Here is a 20,572-nt window from a genome sequence, read left to right on the forward strand (position 1 = left end):
TTTTGCCCAAATACCGAGATCGCGATATTTTTGTTTGATATTTTGTGATATTTTCCCCTTGGTCACTCTGAATTGCAAAGTAAAATGTCAAAAGGTTTTACATACTTGGGGTCGAATTCTCGTTTTTGGGGTAGAATTCTCATGTAGAATGTAAAATGTTCGAGAGAGACCCGAACGCTGCTTCGGCAGGCTTCGGCAGCACCTTCGGGTCCGTTGCAACCGAACCGAGAGAGAATGTTCGACGAACGTGTTTGAATGTGACATTTTGTTGCCCGCGATCGCGATATTTTTATTTGATATTTCTTGATATCTTCCACCTGGTCACTCTGAATTTCAAGGTAAAATGTCAAAACAGGGTTTTACATGCTTGGGGTCGAATTCTCAAGTAGAGTGTAAAAATGTATGTATATCAAAATACCGTAATTGCGATATTTGGTATTTTCCCTTGGTCACTCTGAATTTCAAAGTAAAATGTAAAAACTAAGTTTTACAGTAAAATTACCGCATCAACGGACGATCTGGTACTTTGGTCGCTCGTACACGAACAGTCTTGCAACGCTGGTTCGTTGCACCGGGACGTTAAAAATTCAAATTAACGATTTTCTCTAGATATTTAATTTCACTTAAACCTCACTTTAAAAGACACAGCTTGTCGTTTTTATATTTATTTTACTTTGGTTTATTTATTGAATTTATTCCATACAATTTCATATGCATTATTTGTTTTAGTTTCATTAAATCATAAACAGTTACATTGTTTTACATTGTACATTTGAATATGCTTTACTTAATACGTACTATTAATTTTAGTTCATACTTGTATATTTCTTGTATGTATATCATATGGTTATGTTTGTTATGCATATGTGTGTTTGCTAGTTGGTTTCAACGGAAAATGTAAACAAAATGAAAACAATTAGTCATCGATTAGTTCCTTCCAACGGATTATCCTCTATTTGTAATAATATAATTAGTTAAAGCTACAACTTAGTGCGCATTCTTGTACTCTTCGCCAACAACTACAACAAAAGGTATGACACATAAACAATAACAAAAAAGGTGTATCGTTTTTTGTTTAACAACAGAGAACATACATTTAAATAAGTCCAGTTAAAACGTAAGTAAAAGTTGTATGTTTTCAATAATTAATAATTATTTTTTGTTTGTTTAGCTTTTACATTTTTACTCATTTTTTTATATCACAAGTTAAAATTTTGATTATTGTTTGGTCAATTTTATAATAATATTTAATAGTACTTGTATATGTATGTATATTATATATGGTATTGGGTATGTGTGTAAATTATGTACATAAGAAAATATACTAATAGCATAATTTAATAAACATATTTCCGTTAGTTTCTCATATAAATTGGTCTAGATAATCAAGTCATGGTGTTACATATTGGTTTCTTGGGTTCGGATTGGGGGATTTTGGTATACAGAGAGCAGTACTAACAATTCGAGAGTGATATATATGTTATAGTTAAAAATAGTTGATTACATAGAAATTCGAGTTAGTTGCATGCGTTAAGTTTGAGAGAGATTTTGTTTTGAGTTTTCTTATTTGTTTTTAAAGATATTTATAAATCGATTTTACTATATTTAAGAAAGATATTTTTTTTATGGGAGACCTTGGCGATGTGGGGCCTCTGTGATATAGATAAGGGATACATTTGGATATGGTCTTTGGGATTACACATGATTTTTCTTGTAATATATATTGGCTTAAGAATGACGAGCTCCGAAATGCGGTGCCCTGCTCTGTTTTCAACCAAACAAATTTCGTCCCAAGACTGCGATATGTAGTTATCCCCAGGATCTATATACATGCTCCCACGATCTCCTCGATTTGAGCTTCCACATTCCAGTGTCGATCGTCGCCTAGGGGCCGTCTCAGACCATCGACTCTCTGACGCGGCCCTTTACCTGTAAATCGGTTGCGAGAGACGGTGTTTGTCAGGATATTAGTTTAGATAGTAAGGACAGGACTCGTTGCACATCTAGACGTAGGTGGTGTAAGGGGATTTACACATGGAGAGACGAGCGTGCGATATGTCGGGATGGTTGTTGGATTGGCTGCCCCCGCTGTTGTCAGGGATTTCCTCGCCAGATCCGTCGCTGTCCTGCTTCTCTGTGGGTTATGGCGAGAACACACGCAGCGATCGCAGGAGAGTGGCCAGGACATTGGCCAGACACTCGGCCTGCAGGGCCAACTGTCCGGCGCCAATGGGTCCGATCTCCACGCCCACCAGCTCCCTGAAGCTGCTCGCCACATCGTGAACCTTGAGCACTATGTTCCGCGTCTGCAGAGGAGCCGACGTATGCCTGGTCATGTCCTGGGCCAGCTCGGTGATCCTGCGGATGGCTGTCAGGCAGGAGGTGAGGTGTTCGGGCAGCGTAATCAGTGTCATGTCCGACATGGAGGCCACCAGGAACTTGCTGGCCGTCACCAGGGCGAGAGTCTGTTCGGTGAGCTCGTTTCGCGCCCGCTGGAACTTCTCCTCATCGATGGAGGTGCCGCCGCCGGCCGCCTGAGCCGCCGAGCACTGGGCCGCCACTTGGTCCAGCTTGATGAGGAGGCCCGACATGGCCACGTCCGTTTTGGCCAGCAGCGCCTCGCCGTCGATCAGATGGCCGTTCTTGATGAACAGCTTCTCGCCGTGCAGTTGCTGCGGTTTCTTGGGGAGCATGGGAAGTGTCCCGCCGTTGGTTTGGTTCAAGTGGGGCAATCGGACGGTGGCCGGTATGGGTGGTGAATAGTGGGCGGGTGGTGATGGTTGTGCGGTTGTTGCAGTTCCAGGTGACGAAGGATTGGTTACTCCGTTCAGAGGACGCGGGCGATTGGCGATGGGCGGCAACGGGGGTTTCTTGGGACCACTCACCAGGACACTATTACTTGGATTTCCTCCCTCCAGTGTGGGACTTCCGCGCGGCGGCAGTTGGGGCGGCCCAAGCTCCCTTCGGTCCAGCGATTGCGGCTGCATCTGCACTGGACTGGCCGCGATCCTCACCTGCTTTTTGGGAGAATAGCGCTGCATGAGCTCGGCACTTTTCGGTGGCCTCGCCGGCGGCGGAGACAGTTGCTCTGAAGTGGGCGTCCTGGGCGGCGGTTGCAGCTCCTCGGGATCCGGCAACTCCTCCTTTTTGCTGGTGGGACAGCAGCTGAACTTGCTCTTCCGCTCCACGGTGGCGTATTCAATGACATGGGGAGCCGGACTACTGCTGCCGTTCTTGGCCGTTCCATTGGCCACCGACTGGAAGAACTCCCGCTTGGCCTGCACGGAATTGCTGTACAGACACTCGGTTTCCGCTGGCTGAACCACCGACTGCGCCACTACCGACTGGTGCTGTTGCTGCTGCTCCAAATTCGGAGGTGGAGGTATAATATACGACATAATCTCCTCGGGCGTGAGCTCCTTGGCGGGCGTGGCCTTTTGTGTGGGTGGTGCCACCATTATTTGCTGCAGGAAACTGTCCAGCTCCTCGGCCTTGCCCTCGAAACCCTTGGGTGGAGCGGCATTCATCAGCGAGAGCGAGTCCAGTTCGTCGGGCGTTTGGGGTGGCGGAATGGCACGTAGATCTATAAGATCCGTATCGGTTTCAATGAAGGTATCCTCCCTCACTTCGAACCCATAAATCTCGGACAGCTGGCGGGCTGCCACATCGGTGTCCGCCGATGCCGCATTGCTAATCTCCTTCAGCTGCAACAGATACTCCCGCAGGTTGTAGTCCTTCGTTTCGGCCCCGAAATGCGTGCCATCGGGACTGTGAAGACCAAAGCTACTCCTCTGCGACAGTGGTTGCTTGGCAGCTGGTCCAGGTCCTGCCACTCCGGCTGCCTGGAGCAGCATCATCTGCGGCCTCCTGGCTGTCGGCGACTGAGCCGGCGAGGCCACGGACTCCGAGTCGCTCTCACTCTGCGAGAAGTCGGTGCCCAGGGCCTGCAGGTCGCTCAGCAGCTGGCTGAATCCATTGAGCTTCCGTTGGGGCCTCGGACTGGAGGTGCTGCACAGGCTGGGCTTCCGCTTGGGCGTGGCAGGCGTGGCGGGGGCGGACGAGGAAACTGGCGCCGTTTCGGGAATGGCATTCAATCCCTGGGTTATGCCACTCAGTTCGTGGTTAATGGTCTCCGCCAGCAGGGTCAACGAATCGCTGTGCTTGAGCGGATGTCCTGGCGGAATGGTTACTCCCGAGCCCAACATCACACCACCCTGCGACTCCTCCGTCGAGGAGACCTTGCTGCTGTTGAGACTGTCGCAGTCGGAGTCAAACTCCAGCATAGTCACGCCTCCTCCTCCTCCGCCGCCGCCACCGCCCTGCTCCTGTTCACTCAGATACTGCTCGGAGGTCTGAACCAGGTGCTGAAGCTCCTGAACCCTTCGGAGTACCTGCTCGTTCTTCGCCTCCAGCTGGTGGCTGCCCGAGTGGCTGCGTCCCTCGCAGTAATTGCTGCCGCTGCTATCACTCAATCCCGAGTCCTTGGCTGCCTCCTCCAGCAGCTCGGTGGCCATCACGCTATGCAGGTCCAGGTCCATGGCATAGGGCAGCGATGGTGGCGCCTGAATGGATGATTGCTGCTGGAGCTGACCGCGCTGGACAAGCGGATGATAGGGCGGTGTCATCAGGAAGTTAACGCTGTGTGCTCGCGTATGGAAGGGCAACAGGTAGCTCCAGCCCGCTGGGAGCACTGTGTGCTGCGAAAGGAAGCCAGGCGCATTGTCTTCGTCGTGGGGTTCCCGTTCACGCAGAATATTCAACATGTTACCTTGTGGGACAAGGAAACCATTAGGAATCGAAACCCTAAAGAAAACAGAATAATGTCTTACCTGTTAGCAGTCGATAGTAGCCTCCTAGGACCAGGCTAAATTCACAGGCATCGCGATCCTCCATGATGAACTTCACCGCTCGATCGCCGAGCATGAAGATGGATACGCTGCAGGTGACATCGTCTTCGCGATTTACCACCACATGAGTGAAGTCCTCGATGGCGGAAATAGGCTGTGGCTGGCCAAGAGCATGAATTGGTTAATTGATATTTTTATTTAAGCGAAACTCTAGCCAAAGCCAAAGATCTTATATTAACAAGATGAGTAACACGAAACAAATTTATAGCTTGCAGAAAAATCCCTTACGTTTTGCCATTTAAATGTATAGCCGTTATGCATCTTATTATGATAAGATATTTGCCAAAACTCACCACCGAATTACGGGCACTGGATATCTGGCTGAGTCCAAAGCGTGGACTCACCAGGAGGACGCGCTCAACGCCCTCTCTTTGGTTTGTGCTGAAACATTTGGCTCCATAGCTTGGTAGGCTAGCGATAATATCTAGATAATGGAGTTTGGCCTGGAATGATACAGAAAAATATTTAAAATACTTATGGTAGGGAGAGGTTGTGGTCCTAATTTAATGTTATTTCGTTGTGCCTCTATAACTAAAAAGCCAATAAAGGAATTTCCTTTCTGGCTAGACATAACTTTATTATTCTCATTTGGCAAACTCCTTTTTATTGCATTTACAATTTCCCTCTGTTGCTAGCCACATTTTCTATATATAAACTCACCTGCAGCTGTGTTAGGACCTTGCTGGAGGATCCTGTCATCTCCGCGTTGAGCTTCAGGAAGTGTGAAATCAGGCGGCGCAGCTCCTTCCGCTTCATGCCCTCAAACAGGCTCACTGGGACGAAGCGCTCCAGCCCGAATTCGCGTCTGCAACAAATGAAAGAAAAAGGCAGCAATTGTAAATAAAGGAACAGCATCTTGAGGACTTGAGGCTGCACTCACTCCACCAGCTTGACGGTGAGCTTTGAGGGAGCAAAATTGTTGGCCAGGGCGTGCTGATGCATGTGCAAGGCGGCCAATCGGAGTGCCAATTCCGGCTGAAGCTCCGGGGCGAATCTCTCCTGGTTCACATCGTTGCAGCACTGCAAATACAGGTAGTCCAGGGCATGGAGATCCCGCTGGGCTAGCTCCGCGGCCGAAATGGGAACGAAGGTGATGCGGAATAGGCACCTCAGCTTGTGGGCGCCCGGACGAGCGGCAATCTTTTGGAAAAAAATTCAGAATAAATTAACTTATAATATTCTGTAATATTTTTCCATTTGCTTACCCTCGCCAGTGACTCTTGTGGGTCCAGCAGGGTGAGCTTGTTCCGCTTGAGACTCTTCACATGCTCCAGGACCAGACTGAACAGTTCCCCGCAGCAGAGGCAGAGCTTGTCCAGCAGCGAGCTAACCACATCCTGCACCGTTGTGGTGGCATCATACTTAAAGGACTTGGTCTGACCGTTCTCGAGGAACACCTTCAAAACATTGGCCATTGGCGGCACGCAGATGTCTCCCAGGGAGAAGGCGGAAGGCTGATGGAAACAAGATTAAATCTGTTCCTTTCTCTAAGGCGATCTTAGATCCAAACACTCACCGGAAACAGAGGAGCTCCATTAACGCAAACGCTCTCCGCGAACCGCACTCGACTGGGACGGGACCTCAGCTTGGCTCGCTTTCCCGCAGAGAGGAGCGTGGACTTTCTGCCTGGAAGGATGCAGTGCGCCATCGGCTGGCAGACGAAGAGATTAACCTGCGACTCGCAGGCTCGCACCAACTGGATGACATGATCCCGCGGGGCATCCTTCACATCCTCCCCATTCACCGCCAGAATCTGATCGCCTGGCTGCAGTTTACCAATGCTAGGACCGCCCTCCGTCACGAATCTCACTATTACGGGACGCTCACTCCCGGCCACAAAGCCAAATCCAAGGCTTGCGTTCCTCTGGAGCTGCACCATTCGTGGTTCTGGCGGATGCTCATCCCAGCGTATGCATTCGGGGGCCTCGTATGTGGTCGTCTTGTTGAGGTGGCTAATTGAGATAATAATAGTTTAATTAGGTTTTATACTGTGTATTTTATTGGGATACCCACTTGATGTAGTAGGAACGACCCTTGGAGTCTATGGCACGCTCCCAGCCATAGGAGAGCTCCTCGTGTTTGCTCCAATCCTCGCAGGCAGGCAGCCAGCCAGCGGATTGAGTCATGTGGCTGGAAATGTTTCAATTAAATAGGTTTTAAAATAAGCTGATGAACTTGAGTTAAAGGTAACTATTCAAAGAATGTCACAAAATTTAATATCCATAAGATAACCTCATTTAAATATTGATTTTAGAAATGGAAATGAGTCAATAGAACAGTGCTCAGTCAGCTGTCAATGGCAATTTGTAATCCAATACAGGGAAAATGTGTATTTATTACGAACCGCAGAAAAATGCCATCATAGACAGGCAGGCAAGTAAGTAGTCAGCCGAGACACATAATAAATGGAAACTCGTTGTTGAGTCTGGTTTATTGGTATTAGAACCAATCTAACTACAATGTATCATAGTTTATGTGTGCTCACAGCTTTAAATCAGCTTAAGGGGGGGGTAAGGTATTTAATTTTTTTTTTCGTAAATTTTTTTTTATTTTTTATTTTAAAAGTTCAATATCTTTAGAATATTGTGTCCAAGTTTTACATCAATCAAAGTAAAATTGACGAAGTTATGCGGAGTTGAACGAAGGTCGTCTGGTGTTCAATGCATGAGAATCACAAAGTTTAAAGCGCTCTCCTGAAAAATGCCATTTTGAAAATCGGTGTACACGATAACTAAAAATATACTGAACCAATCGGTTTGAAATTTGGAACATAACTTCTTTAGATAATTCTACAGGTATTCTCGTCGAGCTTTTTTTAATTTTTAATTTTCTTATATTTTTTATTTAACAAATTAACTTAATTTTTTAGTCAAAAATCGGGGTTTTGACTTCAAATTTTGATAAAAAATAGGGAAAAAATTTTAAAAATAAAAACGCTTCGAGAATACCTCGGGACACTTATCCTTTAACGAATGAGGTATAATTTTTGTAGATCGGATGATTCTGTGGACAGTTAGGATGTACACCGCAAACCAACTTTTTTTGGAGGCGACTCGGGAGATTCCCTATAACTCCTCTACCTCTAAATATTTTTCAATACAAAATTTATCACAAACTGTTCAAATGTTGTGTTATTATATGGTATTTAATTTGTTAAGCTAGCTTTAGCCGTTTCGCCACAACATTTTTTTGAAAAGTGGGCATTTTTGCACCGAATTAACCTTACCCCCCCCTTAATTTTTCTATTTTTGTCCATGATTAAGATTAATTTTACAAGCATAAACAATGCAACTTTAGAATTTGGGAGCTATATTTGTGGTTCTACGATATCGTTTCCTAATTTTACTATTTTTAATTTGACCCTGAACTTGTGGTCAACTCTTTGGGGGCTCTCCCACTTCCTTTCTATCCATATCAGACCACAACACACATAGATATGTTTGTAGTTAGAAATGCATTTCAATTGACATTAATCAACGCTAATTGGGTTATTTGCTCAACTATGCAATAAACAGCAAACCCATAATCGGGACCCCAGAACTAGAGGCAGACCCAGCCTCAATCCACACACCCCAATCGAACCCAACTACAGTGGGACTTATATAAGGCGAATAAGATTAGATACAGGAAATTAATTCTAGTAGAAAGTTTGAGTTTAAATGGGTATAAGTTTAAAATGGAAATTTATATCGAGAAAAACTAAAATATTATATAAAAAATATAGTTAAGTTTTATATATGGAAATCTAAAATATTAAATTTAACCTAAAAAATATATATATATTCTTTAATTCATTAATTCGTTTTTAACTTCAAAATTCCAAACATTTTGGCAACAAAATTGTAATTTTTAATGTTATCGTATATCGTTAAAAATTAAGAATATCGATTGTCCTTTGCATTAATTATCTATACAGTATCGATAAATCGAAAAAAGCATCAAAGAAATAAACTAAAAACCTTATTCGAAGAATAAAGAACTAAAAAACTGAAAATGGAATCAATAGAAGTTCGACTGTAAAATAACCAAGCTCGATTCACCAAGCCCAATACCCGGCAAAATCCGATTGCAGCCCCCACATCTGGGGGCCACCTTGGTGGCTTCCGTTGCTGTCTTTCTTCATTTCCTGGCTGCACACAATTGTGATAATTAGTTTTGCACTTTTGCACACTCTCGGCAAGGAGGAGGAGGAGCAGAGGACTGGAGCGGGAGCCAGACCGGGTTCGGGTCCGGGTCCGGGCACGGATCCCAAGCAGAGCTGCTCACTCATTCAGTCTATCGCCTCGGTGGCAGACCCAGACCCACAGACCCAGAGACCCGCCCCCCAAGGCCAGCCCACTGCCAGACCCCTTTGGTTATGGCATTTTGTGCGCTTTCAGTTTGATGTGCAACAAAGTGTAAAATTATTTAATAGAATTTCGTGCATAATCAATTTATGTGCAGCAGAGAGTGCCCAGCATTCATTCACGCTCTCCGCCAGCCACATCCATCCAATCTAACCCGTCCAGGACACAGTCCGTCGTCGGTCATTTCCTTCCTTTTCCCTCATTCCCCAAGTTTTACAGTTTTCCAGTCCTGTCCTTCAGTCGTTTAGTGGGCCAAATGCCATGGAAATGCTTTAAAACTTTGCCCACGCTAATGGTTATAAAAACGGCAGCCTTTCTGCCTTGTTAAATATTCTTTTTGTTGCGTAGCAAAACTCATAGAAATGGCAAACTTATTAAAAAAAAGTGGTTTCTGCAAAAGCCACGTCAAAACGCCATAAAAATTAATGTCAAAAATAGGTATTTGTGAGTTGGAATATCTGTGAAATATTTAACTTTCTGACTTTCATTCCTACCTCTCTCTATTTTCTTTCTCTTACGCTTGATTTATAAATTCTCATAAAATAGTTAAGTAAACAAAATTTAATAGAAATAAATGTTAAAAATGTTCCATAAATTGTTAAAGAAATTGTTAGTAAATATAATTTATTAATTTCTAAATAAGTTTAACACAGTTTTGTCTTGGCAAAAAGGACTCCCTCTGGGTTTGTGAAATTTCTGAAAAGCCCAAAAAAGTTTCCTAATTGGCAAGAAAAATAAATAAATCAGTTTAGTTTTCTGCAAACTCTGAACAACCAAGACTTAAAAAGTGGCTAAAACTTTTAGAAAGTACTGTGTTTGCCTATGAAAACCCCTTTTTAATTATAAAAATTTAAGTCTTAAATAATATTTGAAATTATATCTACTAAGTTAAGTGTTGAACTTAAAACTTACTTGCAATAGTAGAGCCTGCCCTCCTTGCCCACATGAACGCTCCAGCCGGGCTTTAGCTTCTCCTGTATGGCCTCCAAGTGTCCATCAATTTCTGGCCAATTTCCGGCAACGCCAGCCATGCCACTTCCATGACTTTGACCCAGTATCGGGCCATAGATCCCGGTGCCGTAGTTGGTTCCGCTTCCATTACCATTACCATTCCCATTCCCATTGCCAGTGACCAGCTCCGTTGACGTCGTTGTTGTCGCCTCCGCTGCTCCGATGGGCGCTATCGCTGAGATTCCGGGCAGGGACTGCGGACATCCGTTGGAGCGAGTGGGCGTGGCATGTGAATGGGCAATGGAGCCATTTGTTGTCGGCAGCGTTGTTGTCAATTGTGGCGATGACGTTCGTGTCAGTAGCAAGGGCTTGGATGTGGCTCCTCCTCCTCCTGCTCCTGCTCCTGGGCCAGTAGTTGGTGTGGCTGTTGTGTTGGCGGCATTTTGCAGCGGATAGACATCACTATTCGAACGCCCCGAAGGCAGTAACATCATTGAAACACATTCGCTGCAAGGAAAGGAAGAGAAAGGAGAGGTGAGACGGACACAAGTCAAGTCGTTCGTTGCCGGGCCATTTTCACACATTGTCCATGCCACAAATCACATTCCGTTCCAAGAGAGACCAAAGACCGAGACCAAGTCGACCCACTTTGGCTCAAAACAGGCTCCCATAATTCAACATCCCGGCTGGCAGACTAAATACAGACCATTGGCATTGCCTTTTCAGCTGTCGGGGGGTCTGGACACAAAAAACAGGTCCCCCCATAACAGACATCCCCGTCATTATCATGACCACGATCATCATGATCTTCATTGGTGGTGGTGGGATAGGTTCAGGTTTTAGGCCAACTTGTTTTTAATGTTATGACACAATTTTCGATTTGCTTTTACTGTTTGGTTTCGTTCTCTCCTTACTGCTCTCTGTCTCTTTTTGCATATGTTTTCATTCCTTTATTTGGCAATCGTGTAAACATGGATTGGCCAAGGCGATGAGGAACTGGTTCCGAAATGGGCGCAAATAGTTGGCATTGTTTTTGCTAAGTATTTGGAGCACTCTGGGTTGGCAGGATTAGAGCGATTGGGTTTAGGTTTAGGAGAAATATTCTTTAAAGGTTTTCTTCGGGATAATAATGACCATATAAAATCAATTATCTTTCCTTATAATTCCGTAAATAAATCGTTAATCTTAAATATAACATGGAGGAATGCCCAAGAAAGTGTTGATAGACAAATGTTGCTAGGAACTTGTATTCCTTGGTATCTACAGTATAACTTTTATAACTTACATTTCATAAATTTTCATTATTTTAAAGAAATTTAGCTCTAAAGGCGTTAAAAATTATAAATTCTAGCCTGCTTTTATAAAAACCTTTAAAAATATGTCTAAAAGTATGCAATGCTCTTTTTGAGAACCCGAATTCGGCATATATTTGTTTTCTTACAACGTAAAATTGTATAGTATAATTTTCGACATATTCTTAAATGTTTTTAAAAACTCTAGTGATCCCTCTAATCCCTTCTTTTGCAATCTTAAGCTCACAAAAAGTAACCCCAACTAATCTGTAAATAAAATACATGATTTTATGTAAAATTAATCTATACTAAAAGATTACATACATTACACACATCAAAGCTACAGACGAAAAGCAAAGAAAGTATAACAAAATGTTAACCAATTCGGTTTTTGGGCAAATCCATTTAAGCATTGCCACAGAATTGATCAATCCCGCCCACAATGTTTACACTGTCCAAACTCTTCAATAATATCAAAGAGCATTTGCATAATGTTTAGATTTCAACGCCCGTCGCTACCAGCGACAGCAGCATTTCGACTTTCGCCTCTGACATGGTTCAGTAAATGGCTTGCAAAAAGATTTTTCTAAAATTTATTCCGCAGCGGAAGAGAGGCGGGACCGAAGTGCAGGGTTGAATCATGAGCGTGGGCGAGAGCGAGTGCCAATGGCCGATAGTGCCGGCTAGTTGGCTGAGTCCAAACAAAACCCAACGAGAAAACCGCCAACAACAGGAGGGGCCAAAATGGATGTGTTTGTTTGCTTGCGCAATTTCATCGGGCGGAAAGCGAGCGAGGAGCTTGAGGAGGAGAAGGAATCGCAGGAATCGGATGATGCTGGAGTGCCATACGGATAGATGCGGCTTCAAAAAACGAGATACGACAGAACCGAGCCAAACAAAGAGACATCCATTAGGCGAGGAGTCGAGTCGAGAGTTGCGGCCAAGATGGAAATGGAAAAGGAGCTGCCAAAGAGCTCATCATGATGCTCCACTCCATGTTAATGCAAGGGGAGTGGAAGGCCATTTTACACAGAAGAAGTTAATGTTCTTTAGATCTTAGAAATAAGTTCTTTTATATCGAAGAATTTGGGTAAAAGAAAGAACATTTTACTTAATCCTTGAGAATTGAACAGGTTGTAAAAAACCTTATATAAAATGTAAATTAATTAGGAATCCTACTTGTTTATTTCTTCAATATCTTTTAAAATCTTTATAGAACTATTTCCATTTATTCTCAGTGCAACTGCCTAACAAGTAACGGCTTGGCAAACAACGGGCAAACCGGCAAGCGACATGGTCAAGTTCCTTCTCGTCTCCATGTGTATTTTCCTCCATTTTCCTCCTATGCATGTATGTATGTGTGGTGCAAAAGTTTCATAAACAACTTCACAGACACATGCTCTCTTACAGTAAAAACTGGAACACTTGAACAATGTTTTGAATTACATATTTTCTTTGTTTGGGAGTGGACCAAATAGACAAGTGCAAAAATGTTCATAAAGTTGTTCGTTCGTTGGTGGGTTTTTTTCTTTATTTTTTTTCGCAATCTCATGCTTTTCTCTTTCTGGACTAGAAATTCTTGGCTACGGAATGTTGATTTGTCTCGGGACAAGAAATTGCCAGGATGAATGGACTGCCCAAAGGATATTTGGCAAATATTTCCTTTCAAATTAGGAAATATTTCTTAAAAGTTTAGTTTTGAATCGAGAAAGAATATGCGGAAAAATTCACGAGGGATTTAATAATATTCCATTTATTATTGTTTTTTTTTATTTTAGAAAAAAAGAAGTTCTTTTTACCAGAAAAATAAGAATCGTTTGCGAATAACAACATATATTATATTATAGAGATATATATTATTATTTTGTAAATATTAGATATTGATTTCTATGACCTCACGGTTTCTTTAAAATCTCATTATAATATTAAAGATATAATATAAATATTTACCGGGGAAATGTATAATATTTCTATTTGTGGTATCTCCATATAGTTAATATATTTAAATCAAAAAAGCTCTACTTTAACGTTATAACAATTTACAGAAATAGATTTCTAATACATTGTTCGAAATGATACCTAATTTTCCAAATAAGATTCCGTTCGCTTTTTTCCACTAAAAAATTTAACAGTTTTCGGTTACCGCTGTCCAGAACTCTTGACTGTTTAAACATTTTTGCTATCGTCCAAAGCTCTTCAACCAGCCATCCAGCCCCAAGTCCCCAAGTGTAAGCGATACGTCGTACGAAAGCGGTTCGAGCTCCTCGGCTCTTTCATGCATTTGGACACCAAGACCAAACAAAAAAGTTGTCAAGATGGGATGTCAGGAAGGAGGGAGGGAGGGAGGTAGGGAGGGTGGTTGGTTATGGGGACAGGAAGAGGGGGGGGGGTCTAGTGGAAACGGGAGCGACACTTCCAGCGAATGATTTGTGTCAACAGAGAGAAATGGCAGCTGAGAAATGTTTATGCACGTGCGTTCCTGTGTGTGCGGATGTATCTATGTGTGTGTGTGTGTGAGGTGGATGACGTCGGGGCAATGACAGAGATCAGTAAATGGAAACCACACATAAGATAGGTACAGTGCCAGCCAAAGCGATAGGAGCATAGTCCTCACACTACTTGGTTAGTATTCAAAATACTGAGAACTTACAAGAAACCCCGTTTTTCAATCAAATTTAAAATTAAAAAATATAAAAATATGAAATAATATAAAGATATTTTCAATTTCTTTCCCCTAATTCAGTAACAACACTTCAGCCTAAATAAAAAAAAATTAAATTTTAAACTTTTCAAAATGCATAGATATTTCAATATCTCATTCGTTTTTAGTTGAAGCTTGAATTTAATTTTAATATTAAATCAATTCATATCTTAAAAACATTGAACATTAAATATGTCATAAAAATATCTTCTTCATATTCAAATTAAACTTTAAACCTAATTTCAATAATAAAGCAATACACATCATAAAGTTTCCCATTGAAAAATCAACTACCCCAAGAGAAAAACTTAATCCATGGCTTTTAGCTATCAAAACACTTGTAAAAGTCCATTTAAAGTTGTAATTCCCACAGATAATTCCATAAATGTACGGATAAGGATCTCCATTGCTATTATTTTGCCAGCAACTGTCTGTCAGTGCCATGGACAATTGTAAAATGTCACTGCGGAAATTGTGCGAAGCAATGAAAAGAAATGAAATGAAAAGACAGCAAAAGTCTGATGATGGGGGCGATAACAAAAAGAGCAGAGCGAGAACGAAAATGTTGACCAACTGTAACAAATAAAAAAGTACAAAAAATAATAAATTGCAAACAAACAAACACACTGAGAAACAAAGTTAAGCTCTGCAAATTGTCCCAGTTCCGAGAGCTTAAATGAAAGGTGGATTGTTATTGCTATTTCCCCTCGCAACGCTCCACCCACTTTGAAGGAGGAAATTCTCCTTTGTGAGAGAAATTAAACGCAATTTGTGAATGCATTTGTTGTTTGTATTAAAGACTCCAGCAATTTGAGGCTCTTACAGTACCCTCGTTTTTTTTTTTCACCCCCTCTCCTTTTGCTTGGCTACTTTTGCTTTTACCAATTTCGCTCCGTTTCGTTATTGTTAATTGAAAAGAAATTACGGCGGCACAATGAAATAAAATTGCTTGGCGTTATTTATTTTGTCGCCACCGCTTATTTCAATTACATTTAACACAAAGTAAAAGTTAAAAGAAATGTGTGTGTGCATATTAAAAAAAAACTGTATATATGAAACACCGAAAGAAAGTCATATGCCTACAGCTTGAGCTTGAAAAAATAGTATTGAAGGAGTTAAAAATAAAATTTTTAAATTCATAAAAACATATTTGGATTTTCAAAGTCAGGACTCGAGCCCGAATTTGAAGGGTCTGTCCCATAAGGTCTCTGAAATCTACATTTAAGATCTACAGGCAGTGGAAAAAGCCTAAATCGACTCGCCTGCTGACACTGATAAGAAATTCAAAAATTTAAAGGGTCTTTTGCTTGTTACCGGTTATTAAAATAAAAGTACTTCTAGTAAAACTTATTATTTCATATTTTTTAATAACTACAGTTTTTGAACAAGTAATACACATCTTACAAGCAGAATCATAGCTTTCTCTATCACATTTTAATATATATTTTTTTATTGCAAATATAAAACACTTCAAATATCATAAATTTTCGCTTTCTTCGAAACCTTGAATTAAACACTACTATAACTTTAAGAGTCGCCGTAGTGGGAATCGATAAAATTAAAGCAAAAAGCTGTAGCGAAACAGCAACCTTAACACCCCATAGGAATTGCCATGTGCCAGCCATTTAGTTAGATCGTTATAAAAATAAGCACACACACACACACACACACACTTGCCATTGCACATATCCATACCCGTAGCCATATCCATATAGACACGGCACCCATAACTACCCAAGCATCGATATATCGGGATATCGCTGCCGTCGCTTGCGGTCGAACGTGATTCTCAAAATGTCACGCACACACTCGGCAAAATGAAATGGAGGAAAAGTGGCAGCGGTATATCAATTTGTTTTATTTTATTTTTTTAAGAGTGCGGGGGGAGAGGCTAGGTAGAAATGCTTTCGCTTCAGACAACCGGCGATAACATCCATTCATAAAACTTGACAACAACCCCGGGGAGCAACCTCTGTCATGGCAACGTTGAACTGATATAGTGCCAACATCTAGATAAATGTAATGAGAAATCCAACTATGCAAAGCATGCAAACCTGACTGATCGGCTACGTGTGATTGCAAAGAAAAAATTAAAATATATATAAATATACACAGCTTATGGAGTTTAGTTAATAAAGTTAAAGATTTGTAATTCATTAATGACAAAAACAAAAGAAAATTGTAAAGGCATAAGTTTAGCAGTTGTAAAAACAGCAAACTTAATTTATTGAAATTAAATTACTATATTGATATACAAATGTTTGAAGATTTTTATTCAATAAATATCTTTCCCCAAAAAAAATCTTTCTTGATTTTAATGAACATCTTTTATTGTATCTAAGCCAAAACAGGTAGAAAGGGAAATAATTTAAAAATCCTTTTTATTAAATTTCACAAAACCCGAATCAAATATTTAGCTTTCTGACCCCTTTAAGATACATTAAAGTCTGTCCATTTGTTGCCAAATTAGCTACATCACTTAAACGCACATTTAATCCAACTAATTCGTCCAGTCATTAACGGCCTAATTTCACACTTTGTGCCGGGGATATCCCGACAAAAGACCCGACATCAGATAAATCGGAAAACAAAGCGAGAACAGTGTTACAGCAGATTCCTTTGGCGAAGCGGACTCATTAGCAGAATCACTGGGGCACGCCCAAAAGCAGACTACATACACACACAAACACACACAACAACCATTTGCAGATACAACTGCAGATACATTGGCAGATACAAAACTCACTGGGCAGATTACGACTTAAGGCGAAACTTTTAATTGATATACGATACACATACCAACACAAACCACAAACAACACCTAAAAAAGTCTAGGGAAAAAATCAATACAGAGAAGTCTCGATAAAAAGTCTCAATAAATACAAAAAATATATTAGCAAGATTAAAAAATTGTATTAGGAAACGTAATATTATAAAAGCCTTTAAATAATAATCCAAAATAAATGAAAAAACATAACAACAAAAGATACTCCTACTATAACTCACACTGTATGTTGACTTATGGCAACCGAATAATGAGTTTTTAACAAGTTCCACCGTGAAGAAAGGGAATCCGTAATAAGGAAAACGAGAGAGTTTATTAAGTGCCTGACGGGCAGGTACCATTTCTTTTTCTCTTTTTCGTTTCTTCCATTTTAATAAATATATACAACAGCGAAATGTCAAATGCAACACGGCCCAGCGGAAGATGACAGCTCACAGCCCAAACGAGCACCGAAAGTAAACCCCCGCCCTCAGCCCACCTGACATAACGTGACGTGAAGTCTTCTTTTTTGTCCAAGACAGGGAGAAGGGGAGGCTTAAGGGGCAAATGAAATGCAATTTTCACGTACCCAAGTCACATATCATGGGCCAATCGTGAGCCAAAGAGAGTGGAGCCGGCAAGGGGGGGAAATGGTAACGTGCCTTGCTTTTTTGGCTAACCTGATTGATTTCAACATATTCATCAGGCCCTCCTCAGTGCCCCAGCATTTTCTTCCTCACCTCCCCCAGATTCGCCCGACTCACTTATTCATTCACTTATTGCTATGCTCACACTCTGTTAAGGCATGTGGATCCCGTTTGTTTTCACACAAAAAAAAAAGAAACAGCACGTGTCTACAGAGGAAAGAATAGTTACAATTAATTTATAAGACAAAAGATGATACAAACTATAATATATAATGAAAGAGTTTTAAGTTCTTCTAATACTAATTTATATTACAACCCTAAAAAAATTAAAAGTCCTTTAAAAGATTGGTCCTTCGAGCCGGATATAAATAAGTTCTGACTCTCTATATAATACATAATGAAAGAGCTTTAAGTACTTCTAATACTTATTTACTTTACAACCCTAAAAAACCCCGAGCAGTTAAAAGTCCTTTCAAAGCTCCTTCGAGCCGGATATAAATGAGTTCTGACTAATATAGCTTAAATAAGTGGAAACTTGAGACAGAACGAGGAAATAGCTGGAAATATATGTGAGTTTGATGAGTTTAAAAATGTATCACATTTATTCTTTTATTTCTTTTCAAGGAACTTGAGAAAATGTTGGTTTCTTGGGAGCCCTTAGTTCTGAAAAATATTTGCCAGTCTCAGCAGACTTCTAAAAGTTCTTATAATAATCCCTTGGACTACACTTAATTTTCTTCCAGTGACTCTGTCACCCTCTTACTCTCTATTTTGTAAGCATTTTCTAATGCCATTGAGCAGCAGTCACGAAACAGGCAGCTATGTTATATGAAGTTTGAAGGCTTATTGAGGCGATGTCTCAGTTTCGTAGTTCCCTGCCTGCCGCAACCAGACCTGTGGCTTCTGAGGGTGAAGCGCTGGGAAGTTGTTGTTCGATGGGGCGGGCTGGCGATGGCACAAATGTGTTAACAGCCCCAGATGCTGATAGAAGGACGGACGGATGGATGGACGGGGGATTATCAAATTGGCCCGGGGATTGTCCTGATTGAGGGGCAGCATCTGGTTAAGCAAATGTCGCCAAGTTTTGCGGTTGTCGAAAATTTGCACAAGGAGTTTCCAACATTTTCCACTTGGCAAACTTTGCTGATGAAATGGCTTACCATTGGGATATACGTATATACTGTACGTCTTTTCCACAAAAGCATTTAAGTTATTGAAATCCAATTTGATACCAGAGATTATATTTTTAATTAAACGGGGGCCCATATATTGCTTATACTTCGTATGGAAATTCCATTTATTATTCACATGAGAAAAGCTTTAGAAAATTACCAATTTTATCACATTATTTTATGCAAATGAAGCGTAACGTTTTCCCATACATCGGGAGCTTTGTGATTTATAGAAGCCAATTATAATGTTGCTAATTGAATGCTAAATAGGTGAAATGGAATACAAATATATGTTTATAAAATGTATATGACTTTGTTAAGTGAATAAACGGTGATAAATTATGTTGATAATGGTTTGTACAAGTTGTACTATTTGTTGAGTTCTGAAATGATTTTTCAAATTTGATTTAATTGCATTTCAATTGGATATTACTCATACGAGCTGTGGCATTTTTATAGAGGAAATTAAATCCCTTTGGCCTTTATTTTATGCTAATGAGAGTCAATATTAATCGGCTCAACAAATTCGCATGTATATCAAAATAAATTATATTTGTTATCAAAGAATTAAAAGCAATTTGCGAGCAATAAATATTCTTGGGACTCAAATATAAATTAATTACAACTGTAGGGCATTCATAGATACCTCAATTTAAATAAATAAATAAGTAATTTAATATAAATCATTACAATATATATAGTCTTACATCATTTGCCTAACTTCGCCATACTCATATATCGTAAGACGATTCCTAGTCAATCAATGGCCGTTTCTTTAATTAATAACATAAATAAATCAAATTTATTCCTGAATAATGGCCTAACCAAATCCAATTTGTCGTTGTCATCCAAATCATTTTCAATTATCCACTTAAGTATCGGTTGAGCCGAGACTCTATTTCTCGGTCTGTTACCCAATCGAGAACAGACACAGAAGCCAGGGATTATGTTTCTCCATCCAAAAAGCGTGTAATCATTTAGGATAAATGGCCTTTGGTGGGGGAATGCGAAGGAGAATGAGAAGAGCGCCACTGAGTAGAATGTAAATTTTTACGAAATAGCTGAGACACTTGTATCATTAACAGCTGTTTCACATGACACATGACAGGGCAAGAGGCGGGTGGCGGGCGGTGGCAAGGCCGTCCCACGTTGATGATGAAGAGCAGTGTGGGTGGTGGTGGGGTGTATGTAGATTTTAACAAACTCACGCCCTGCGTCGCTAATGACTGCGAATGAACCTCCTTGACACAATTATGAAAGGAAGATTCTCTCAAGACAGAGGATGAGGTGATTTCTGGGGGAGGAAGGAACCTGGCACTGCCACTGAAGGCAGCTTAAAATAATGGAAATAAATTGCAAAATTGTTTAATGTTCGTGGCGCGTTTGGCAATTTGTCGTCCTTCAGCCATTCAACCATCCCCTAGCACTCACACACACAGACACAAAGACATAAAGCGGGAAATGGAAACCGGATGTAGGACACAATTGGCGGAAACGTTCGGCCGGGGAGTTATTGATTTTCGAATTTAACGGCTTTATGCTTTATTGGCCAAGTCAATTGTTAGCCATTTGTTTTTTGCCGCTAGCATGGCTTCGACTTCTGCCTTTTGCTCTGTCCTTTGTCTCAGTCTCAGTCAGCGTCTCTTACTTCTCCGATGCCCATGTTTCCTGTGACTAAAGTGAACGCTGGAGAAAGAGTTTGAAATGTATGTGTCTTAAGATTAAATTTAAAAAAATAATTTTAAATATTTATGCTATCACTATGATTAAAGTAAAATCTGATAAAAAAAAT

The 20,572-nt window shown here is 41.0% G+C and overlaps 1 protein-coding gene across 2 annotated transcripts in view; it reads right to left on the reverse strand.

Annotated features, from left to right (window-relative positions):
- Positions 1-649: 649 nt before the first annotated feature.
- LOC108084236 (uncharacterized) overlaps positions 650-20,572 on the reverse strand; it is a 34,169-nt gene continuing 14,246 nt past the window's right edge. The window contains exons 2-10 of one of the 2 annotated variants that reach the window (XM_017180364.3): positions 10,166-10,711; positions 6,921-7,037; positions 6,424-6,859; positions 6,113-6,361; positions 5,788-6,047; positions 5,568-5,712; positions 5,201-5,350; positions 4,830-5,001; positions 650-4,768 (exon numbers count right to left, since the gene is read on the reverse strand). In XM_017180364.3, coding sequence (XP_017035853.1) covers positions 2,142-4,768; positions 4,830-5,001; positions 5,201-5,350; positions 5,568-5,712; positions 5,788-6,047; positions 6,113-6,361; positions 6,424-6,859; positions 6,921-7,037; positions 10,166-10,698 — 4,689 coding nt within the window. In that variant the 5' untranslated portion in view covers positions 10,699-10,711 and the 3' untranslated portion in view covers positions 650-2,141. Of the gene's footprint in view, positions 4,769-4,829; positions 5,008-5,200; positions 5,351-5,567; positions 5,713-5,787; positions 6,048-6,112; positions 6,362-6,423; positions 6,860-6,920; positions 7,038-10,165; positions 10,712-20,572 lie in introns of both variants that reach the window. The other variant, XM_017180363.3, reaches the window with a different exon arrangement.

The sequence above is a fragment of the Drosophila kikkawai genome, chromosome 3R (genome assembly GCF_030179895.1).
Source record: "Drosophila kikkawai strain 14028-0561.14 chromosome 3R, DkikHiC1v2, whole genome shotgun sequence".
NCBI lineage: Eukaryota > Metazoa > Arthropoda > Insecta > Diptera > Drosophilidae > Drosophila > Drosophila kikkawai.